The sequence below is a fragment of the Morone saxatilis genome, unplaced genomic scaffold, assembly GCF_004916995.1.
Source record: "Morone saxatilis isolate NCDOM2014 unplaced genomic scaffold, NCSU_SB_2.0 Contig11, whole genome shotgun sequence".
In the NCBI taxonomy this organism is placed as follows: domain Eukaryota; kingdom Metazoa; phylum Chordata; class Actinopteri; family Moronidae; genus Morone; species Morone saxatilis.
This window is the reverse complement of record NW_023339663.1, coordinates 10,815,948-10,826,554: the sequence shown is the minus strand read 5'-3', so window position 1 is coordinate 10,826,554 and position 10,607 is coordinate 10,815,948. Positions and strand designations below refer to the sequence as shown.

General features: G+C 37.7%; 1 protein-coding gene across 1 annotated transcript in view; it reads right to left on the bottom strand.

The window, feature by feature from the left end:
* gpc5a (glypican 5a) overlaps nt 1-10,607 on the bottom strand; it is a 108,536-nt gene that overhangs the window by 46,734 nt on the left and 51,195 nt on the right. Inside the window, exon 7 of the mRNA XM_035682008.1 lies at nt 9,034-9,154. Coding sequence (XP_035537901.1) covers nt 9,034-9,154 — 121 coding nt within the window. The remainder of the gene's footprint in view (nt 1-9,033; nt 9,155-10,607) is intronic.

The following is a 10,607-nucleotide window of genomic DNA, read 5'->3' as shown; positions in this document are numbered from 1 at the left end:
CTTAAACTCTACATCATGTCTTTCTGTCCATAAATGTATTAGTTTATAATACAATACAACATAATACAGCGGAGAAAACAGATAGAAAATCTCATTTTACTTCTGTCTAATGCTTGAAATTTTCACTCAGCTGTCAACTCCAATTTATGACCTCAAGCCATTATGGTATATACTTCGGCTGCGTATACGCTAATGGAACAAGGTGATGGCCATGTTGTCTTGTAAATGTACGGCCATTATCACTACATTTATCCTGCCTACACAGTCGACATTTCCCACCAAAGACGAAGTACGGTCCCAAAAAACTGCAAAGAATTCAGAAGTTTTAGATTGCCTATAAATGACAAGTAATAGCATAGATTTATAGTCAATTAAAATGTACAGATCAGATTATGTATGGGGTAGATTTCTTAAAGAGGTGCAGGGTGTCATGTGGCAAAGTGAATCACACCTTTAGAGATCCAAGAGGAATCAAGCGGTGTGGATTTTTAAGCTCATTAGTATTCTCTTTGAGCACATTCTTCTATATAAAGGGTGGAGAAGAGATCTTACAATGATCATATTTGCCAGTCAGAGGAGAAAAGTGTCAGGATGTGAGTCAGCTCCCAAGACACATACTGTCATTTTCCATCTCCCTCACTGCGGCAGCTGCACTGACAGGCTGTTTATCCAGACCAAGTGCAGCAGCAGCGAAGAGGCAGGAGGTCAGTCAGTGAGAGGCCAGAGTAGGAATTAGAATATAATGTGAATTTTAGAGTAATACTATCATTCAAATTAACCCTCTGTCCCATGGCTCAAAAAAACAAAAACATTCACGTATAGTGCTGGGGATATTCTATATTTGTCTCATTGCACGCAAATCCCAAAAGAGCAAAACCAACAATGAAGTGATTTTCCTAGTGTGTAAAGTAGGGATTGCACAATATGTTTTTTTCAGAGCTGATACAGATACAGATACAGATACTAAGTAAACCGATTTGGAAGCGATAACAATGCAGATTATTGAAAATAATTTGCATAATAGATCCAATAATGGATCCGATAATGTCTTTGGTGTGAACCAGTGGGCATGAGTTACAAACAGGTTGAGGAAGTCAGAAAGTATTGAGAGATGCAGTGTAATGCCACTGTTTTCAAATATGTAAACTCAACTATATCTTAGCCATACTTAAACTTTACCTACATATGTGGTAGGTAAAAGAAAACATTTAAAAAGACAGAAATATGTTAACAGTGAACATTGTGGATACGTTCAATGTGAGCATTTTTAACCAACTTGATAAATGCAACTTATGACCAATATCACAAAGAGGATTATGTTGGATTTTAATCATGGATAAGCACAGGCAATCAATGATAAAGGTGTTATCTACAGGTATGCAGTTTAGCTGGATTTGTCTTAAAATGTTTTCATTTACCACACTTACCTCATGGGTATAATGAATGACAGTATAAAAAAAACTAATTATTATGCTAGGTTTGTCTCCAATTAAGACTTGCTTGAACAGTCCTGACATATCTGGCTTTACAAATTCCTTGCTGAATGCCAACAGGAATTCATTGAACAAACTGAATTTGTAAGTTATACACACTGTATGCGTGTTAAATATACAGTATCTAGAGACAATGGTTATAACCGAGATTATCTTTGCACCCTAACTGGACTTCTATAAAATGTTATGATGTGGTATGCACATTTCGGAGCACAACAAATAAAATGTGAATATATTCTCAGTGTTAATCCTTTGGACTAAGAGGAGAGGGTGCATGAATAATTCACAAGCAAAACTGCTGGTCAACCACCACATCAATGACTGGTAAATAATTCAGCCCGCAGACTGGGTGAGGAGCTGCTTGCTCCTGATTTTGATTGAGAGACACAGGGACAGGGCCTACTTATAGATTCTTGATGGGTTTTACCACATCAAGAGGAGAGGACATGCAAGGAGGAGAGGAGCCAACAAATAATTCATAGGAAAGAGCTGCTGATGAGCAAGATGATGAAATCTAGAGTTTGTACACTCAGATTGCATGATGAATTTGTCAATAGCTGCATTGCTGTTTTGTGTTTTCCTGCAGTCTCAGAATAGTAATGATACATTTCCATTCTAGGGAAACTGGAAGCGCTTTCCACACTTAGTTAGTCAAGGTCAGGGGAGAATGAATGGAAACAGTAAAGAAGATTTCTGATATGTAGATTAAAAACATGAAAATCAACATTTGCATGGACACATCATTCTTATCCTCATAAAAATGCCCAACAGTGACGACTTTAAAAGGTAATACAAAATCACCTTTTGCCTTCATCCATATTTTAGCGTACACTTCCCTCTTTCTCTCCAGTCATTCAAAGAGGCAGCCTGCCATTCATGCACATATGCACATGTACTTTAAGGTAAATCTCATCATATTAATGAGGTGCACTAATACTATAGTGATTTATAGAAGTAATATACTGTGCAGTGTAAACCCAGATGGGCACACAGTCACTCATGTGTGCAGTTGAATGAGTATGTGCACTGATATATGTAATTGATGTTTTTTGCTCATCATAAACTGAGCTGCCATTAACCCCGACCACCCCACACACACACCCTTTATACTTCCTCTCCTCGCATCCTGAATTCATCTAGCCACATTGTAAGTGCATTACATGATTACCACTTCCTGGGACTCCCTTTCGTGTATTCTGTTCAACTTGCCATGAGCCTCAACATGTGTGATCAACATCTTTAAGACGGCAGAGGAATAAAATGTGAGGGTTGAAAACTGATGTTGACAATTCAGGTCATACACACAGGCTGACACTTGTGTCACACTTCACCAGCTAATGAGATGCCAATCAGAACTATTTGCAAATCAGACCCATTTGCAAATCAAGTCCCAATGAGATGATAATGCAAACTAGACTCAAGGACTGTGAACACACAAGCTGTTAAATTAATAGTACCAGATGTATAGTGTAAAGGTCTGCAACACAACATCACCTGTACGATTTCACCTTCCTCTATGTTGACTTCTAGTATGAAAGCACAAGTAATTTCTATACTTTTTCTGACTCAGAACAATGCAATACACTCAACAGGAAACATTTCATGTGCCATGTTGATTAATTAAGTCTCTTTAAGACATTCCCCGGAAAGCCTGAATTCAACAGCATGAGTATGATACTTATGACAGCAGGGGTTCTTTGTATAAGGCAGCCTGCCTGATTAAATGTTTTTATTGAAAAAAGTCTATACAAAAAAAAAGTCCATATAAAAAGCTTTCATATTAAAAGGAAAAAATTGGACGCCTGTCATTGCCTTCTAAAACACAGCTAATACATTTTTTTTTTTAATTCTTTAGGTCAGGGGTAGACAACCTGCAGCTCTTTAGCCTCTCTCCAGTGCCTCCCCGTGAATGAATAACTGTTATTTTTTAACATTTGAATTTATCATCATCGGCCTGAAATGTTTTTTACATTCTCCAGTTGTAATGTGTGGCCATTATAAATATGAATAAAAATAAAATGTGCATTATAAGTTACGTCCTGACCTGGAATCTTGCCGAACCCTTAATAGCAGTGGATACTAGTCTTGAGTCTCCCTAGCTAGGCTAGTTATTAAAAAAAATAAAAAACATGAAAAGTCTCGGAGGAAAACAGAGAATTAATAGTGAGTGCGCTGATTTTGTAGTTTTACCACCAACGCTGCTTGCTTACAAGTATGCTTGATAAGGCTCAAATCTGTTTTGTGTGTCCAGACAGATTTTTATTTTTTATTTCTTGAGCCAAAAATTGCTCTTTTGTTAGCAAAGGTTGGAGACCCCGGTTTAGAAAAATAGAAATACACATACAGAACAGATACAGTCTCATTTATCCACACAGGCTCCAAGCTGCATTAAAAAAAATTTAAATACTCTTAAGTGAGACAATGAAAGTCCACTTAGATAGTTAATGAGAGGGCTGTGTTTTTTAGATGGAGGGCTCAAGTCAGTCTGCTGCCTTAGTATATTTTTTTATCTCCGGCATGCTGAGTGAAGTTATGAACATAGTCAGCTATTAAAATCAAAACAATCTGTTTATGATTCTGAGTATATGTTGTGAACTTATTACCATGTCTATAATGACCAATCAAGTACCCCCTTATGAGCTTTCCAGATGCAGTATGGGCATTTAGTGCTTTGGTAGATGGACTGACACAGCAGGTTTAGGGGACAGTAAAGCCCCCACACTGGTCAGTTTCAGGGTGGGGTAATCGCGGGACGCCTCAGTATCGCTTAGGTGCCGCTAACATCTTGTCACCTGGTGGGAATTCAAAATAAGACTTTTTACAGCACAATAATAACATCACACAAATTCTGCCTTTTAGACTGAAAAACGAAAGTCATTATTTGCGCAACCATGTTAGCATTTGAACTAACTGTTATTCTCTGGTGAGAGCTGAATAAAAATAGAAACCACTTTTCAAAATCATTTTTGTAAAGCTCAGTGATATTTGAACAAATTCTATAATGCTTTCAAATACTGTTTCTAATTTGCAGGAGCAATTGGGAGAAAACATACACCGTGATAAAGGATTTTGTAAATCAGTGCATTATTTAACTGATATTAGGAGTAAAAGTAGCACAACAAAGCACTTCCCCTTCAGTTTGACCCAGTGATGGAGTGTAATTTGGCTTGAGTGTACTTGAGATGTTGCTGCAATTAATTTTTGGTTATTTGCATCCTGAATTTCCATAAAAGCCAAACAAAACCTTGGAATTGTTTACAGCAAAGAACAACTCATTAAACACAAGATCTGGATGGTTACCATCATGACTACACAGAAATACAGAGGTGATTCAGTATTTACCCGACTGAACAGGCACAGTATTTTTATTTTATTTCATCTGCTTGTGCTGGAGGCATCGCTGGCACAGACCGTGAGGATTTGGTAAACAACACTTGGGCAGAAGGGCAAATGTTGAGTTTCAACACAAGTATATTTTAACCACAAAATCTAACTTGTGGGAGCTCTCCTTTTCACAAGAGTTTTCTGAACGCTATTGAAGGAAGCCATCACACTTCATCCAATCACTTCTGGACAGACTCAACAAGCAAGGAACATCTTGAGGCCGAACTGCAACTGTGATCTGGTTACCAGTCTCTCCGAAATTTGTCTTAAATCATTAAACATGGATTTGGTGTCTCAAAGAGCAAAGTGAAGTGAGGAAACAAAGTTACAAACACTAATTTCTCAGTGAGTGTTTCAAGTGATGTTAGAGAAGATTTGAAGACTTTTAAGACAATTACAGTTTTTAGTGATTGTTGTTATTCACGATAATTACTCATATTTTCATGAGAACTTATTGAAAGGCTATTTTTTCAACAGCTAAATTTGCATTATCAAGCACATACACAAAAATTGACCCGTGTTGCGATTTTTAGAGTGTGTCATGACAGAAACATACCACAGAGATATTATTTGGATACTATTTATATTCTGTGGGACTAATTAGCACTATATTTAGTTTGATATTATTTACGTGGGGGATTTTTAAAATTTATTACAGTGGTTCATAATATCTTTCCTGAACAGAGTCAAATGTGAAATAGGAAGATCTATTTGTGTTGTTAGGCTCTAATGAACATCATACTGGTCAGAAATGTCAGTGATTTTATACAGCTGTCTTGCAAACTTTTGATGCTATCAATGTTATCATATTTATGCTGCATTTGTGTTTCATTACCTGATAATTGTTGGGACCCCAATTAGAGTATTTTACAAGATAGCTCAATCTGTTAGGGTATCAACTGATTTCATTATTAATTCAATTTCACCACCACTCCAGGTCCAAGAGTCTACAGCTGCACTGGCAGCTCCATGAGGCTAAATGCTAACACCAGCATGCTTACATGCTCACATTAATAATGCTAACATGCTATAATGTCTCAAGCAGCAGGTATAATGTCTACCATAATGTGTTCGCCATATTAGTTTAGAGTGCTAGCAAGCTATTTACTAATTAGCACTAAACACAAAGTACAGTTGAGGTGGGATCATGATAGTAAACATCATCACAACACAAATATAATGGGGAGGGGAAACCACATGTTGTGAATGAGCTTTGGTTGTAAGTCTATTGAAATTGCATTGTCTTTTCCTTTCATGCTGCCTTTGTTAAAGTAAAACTAAATTCTGTAAACACATTTCAGTGAATTTACAGTCTGATGATTTTTCAGGGAAATTGGCAGCCAGTGACTCAGTCTGGTTAGGGGTTTGTGGATGATTTTTATTACATTCATAGCAAACACTCATTTTTATTCATGTATTAATAAACTACCTCTATTTTATTTCCATGTTTTCATGGAAGACATGAAACCATAGTCCTGAATTTGTTTTGACAAATTGTGCATCTGTTCTGTCATTGTCTTTGAATTGTTCCAGGAACTTCTGAAAAAGTCACCACTTAGTTATACCGTTACTACTGCAATACGTCGCTTTTTGTACAAGCTGTGAATCTGAAAATCAAGTGTCACACTGTGAGTGTTTTGTTTTTCTCATCATTTCTTGGTTAAATATCAGACTCAGTTGGTGTCTTCACACACTACAGACCTGCCTCCCAGATGGGTGAGTAAGCCGATATCTTTGTGCCTGTCACTTTTCATAACTGTTTCTGACAGCACGAGTTCACACAATGCCTCGTTGTAAAACAAAGCAAAGCACGTGTAAGGATATAAATGCTTTAGATATAAATGGAACTTTAAGAAGGGCAAAAGAAGATGAAAATCAAGAAAGAAACAAAAATTGGACAGAAAGAAAGAAAATACTAACTTTTCCAACATGTAAATGCAACTGGTTACTGTTGATCAACTGTTGTTTACCTGCCGTGTTTATTCATTTACAGTCCTGTCTTCATCATCAGTACTGTTTGTATTTTATTTAAAATAACATCAGTTTTACATGGATCAAATGCCAATGTGTCTATGTGAAAGTGCTCATTATTTGTGATGAACCCGCAGACAAACAACGGCTGTGGCTCAGAGGTAGAGCGGGTCGTCCCCCAATCGGAAGGTTGTTGGTTTCGATCCCCGGCTCCTCCTGGCACGTGGTCGAGTATCCTTGTGCAATCTGAACCCAAATGTCTCCTGATGCTAGCATCGTGTGTAATGTTATAAATAGTAGTTTCTGTCGATGCTTCGATACTTTCATGACTTTGCCACGCTAGTGTGAAGTGTGTGAAAGGTAATGTGCACGTAGTGTAACAAGGCTGAGTGGTCGAACTAAACGCTATACCAATACAGGTCCATTACAAAATCCAACTCAACTCGACCATTCCTTTGAGCCTCTATGGAGCATTTTAGCATCAGCTCATTGTTGTTTTTGTTTTCCGGCTGCAACTTGACCGTTTCGGTTCACTCATTCACTCTAATCAACCTTATTTCCAGAGAGAACAGGCAGTTGTTTACAGTAGACAACACAGTGGAGCATTTAGCAAATAAAAAGATAGAAAGATATTTCCCTCAGGAGTTTGTGGAAAAAAGAGTGAATATAAGACTTATATTCACCAAAATGGACAGAAACACGATTCCAAATGAATGATGATGTTGCTCCATAACTGCTGGATGTGTAAATAGGATACGGTAGGCTAATTCACCACATCACACCACAAAAAATCAGTTATTGCAGATTACAGGCACTCATACAAATGCTGTTAGATATAGATGTCTTGCAGCTGATGATAATACTTAAGTTAAACCTTAAAGTCCCTAATTTATGGAGGCATACATTTACTACTTGGTATCAAAGAGCGAGTCACTGATGATTGATCAGTTATTAAATCAGGAGTAAAAAAGGCTGAGTATGCACGGACGAGAGGAACAGGTGGCAAACTAATGATGCTAATGACAATGAACAGTTAGCAGAACAAGGAACAGAAAATGTGGACAAAAAGAGGTGAGTATGTGTAATTGATATTGGACTGAAAAAACAGAAGGTTTAAAGTTACATTCACTGGAGTACTTGCTCTCAGCAGATTACAAAGAATTGCATAATCCAAGCTGAGCTGATGATAATGATCTGTTTCATAGCAGTTACAGTAAATTATGTGTAGCATGATGAAGCAGATACACAATTTCTGAGTGTTCAAGCTTATGATACTTTCTCCTGTAGGTAAAAATTCATAGAACCACAAGGGCACATAAAGAGGAGCATTTAAGATGCAAGTGGCAAAAACACAGAGAGAGAGAAAGACACAGTGAATGTCAACAAGGCAGATCAGGATCTCTCAAATGGTTATGATATAGATTTATGTGTTCTGACATCCCACAGATGGTGTGAATTAGTCAGGGAGGGGGTGCCAGCACGAGGTCAAGAGAGATGACCCGGCCTTCAGCCTGCCACTTGGGAAACCAAAGCAACAGACACGTGGAGCTGCTGCTGCAGTGCAACAACCCAGAGGCTGCTAGACCAGCTGTTATTGAAGCTGCAAAAGAGAAAGTGCTCCCGTAAACTGCCCTAATCTCATCATCCTGAGAGATAAACAGCACTGAAAGGAGCCACAGCAGCACAAACTTGCATAAAAGCAGGCTGGGTGATAATAAAAAAAAAAGCTACATTGATTTTGACAAAGAGGAGAAAAAGAATTTTGTAAATATGAACACACGCAAACCAGATCAAATGGGTTTCTAAATGTGTAATGATTGATTTTTTTTTTCATTGCCTGGAGATGATTTTGCATGTGAGCCTAGTTTTCTATTAGCCAGTACTTACTGGTAATAGGAAAGATGACATAAGTGAATTATTTTGTCGAGAATTATTCAAAGGCAAAGACATAAGGGGCTTCAGCTTTGTGAGGAAACATTTCAAGCCATTTATGCGCACCTTGAAGAACAAGCCAAAAGCTAACGAGAAAAACTTTGAGAATGTTCCACAAAAACAACGAAGCACAGAGAATTAGCAGAATCAGCCTAAGGAGACAGTTACTATATGTTTGACAAATATAGACTTCAAGTAGAGTGAGACTTGCAAAAAATACAATGAAAACGTAGAAACAACAAGAGAGGCTCACCTGATTGATGTGTTTCAGTTTGTCAATGATCTGATTTATTACAGGGTCGGCTCCCTTCACTTTGACTTCGGGGTTGGTACTCTGAGCCTTGATCCCATTGCCCACCACACGGAGGGTATAGCTGTGAACAAAATACAAAAGACAGAGGGGTCTGTAAGTATTGTGGTAAATAGTTAGTTAGTTAGTGAGGTACTTGTGCTTTTCTTTATCCTTTAAATCCACTACATTTCAAAGGGAAATACTGTACTTTTCACCCCACTGTATTAATTTGACAGCTGTACTTACTAGTTACCTTTCACATGAAGATTACACAATAAAAAAACATATGATACACTTATCCATGCACTCCATGCATTGTCAAAGACTGTGATTTATAAAAAAAGAAAAAGAAAAGTGTCTAGTTGAGGCTTTTAGTCATGTTTAATTTGTCTATGAGTTGTTAGCAGTTCCACCAAAGAGACATTTCATGGTTTTATTCATGGTTTACTACAAATGCTCGAGGCCCAAAAGGGTAAAACTCTCTAATGTTTCACAAAAAAACAGCAAAGATTAGAGAAAGGTCCAACAAATGACCACAGATTTGTGTGGCAGAAATTAGTTTCTTCTTTTCTCTCCCATTAATCATCTCACAACCTCTCAGATTTATCTTGTGACCTTTTAGAGAGGGCCCGACCCCAACATTCAGAACCACTGCACAAAACGTCTTAACTATATATAAAGTAGTTAAAACTAGAGCAGCTCTAACAGTAAAATACAGCTTGGATAGATGCAGCAGTACAGTCAGAGTACAGTACAGTTTTTACTTTTAATACTTTAAGTACATTTTACTGATAATACTTCTGTACATTCACTTTAGTAATAGTTTAAATTCGGGATTTTTGCTTGTAATGGAACACACTGCAGCATTGGTACTTTTACATCAGTAAAGGAACTGAATACCTCTTCCACCACTGAGAAATATGCCGGTGATGTGTTGGAAAAGCAAACTCAGCACTCTCACACTGAATAAAGTCCAATCTCTCCAAATGATCAATATTCTGAACACACACAAAGGTGATGGCACAATTCATTTGTAGGCATATCCTGGGGTTAAAGTGGGATCGGTGATGTGCAGGAGACATGATTCACCTGCGCATGCACGAATGGACGTGTGTCTCTGCTGCAGTGTTGCCGCATATTCCATGTATGCTTTATAAAAACTATAAATCAAGCTTTTTACGATCGCTCTTAGAAATGAAACCATTAAACCACTCCAGTATTGTACTCAAGTATCCAATTACAGTTTGTGCCTTAATGTGGCAATATGTACCATTAATGCTTTCAGTTCATTGTTGTTATAGCCTGGTAACAGGCTTCACTTCACCTCAAGGACTGCTCACTCTTTAGTTTTAATACAGTCTGTCAGCTGTAATGACTCTGACCATGGCAACCAGTGGATGAGCACAATTCACTCACATCTCAATCTCCAACATATCATTTAATCAAACTAGTAGATCAAGGTAAAGTCACTCAGGAAAGACAACTCATGGTGAAAGACCTGCTGAGCTCTTTGTATATGGTGTGTGTGTGTGTGT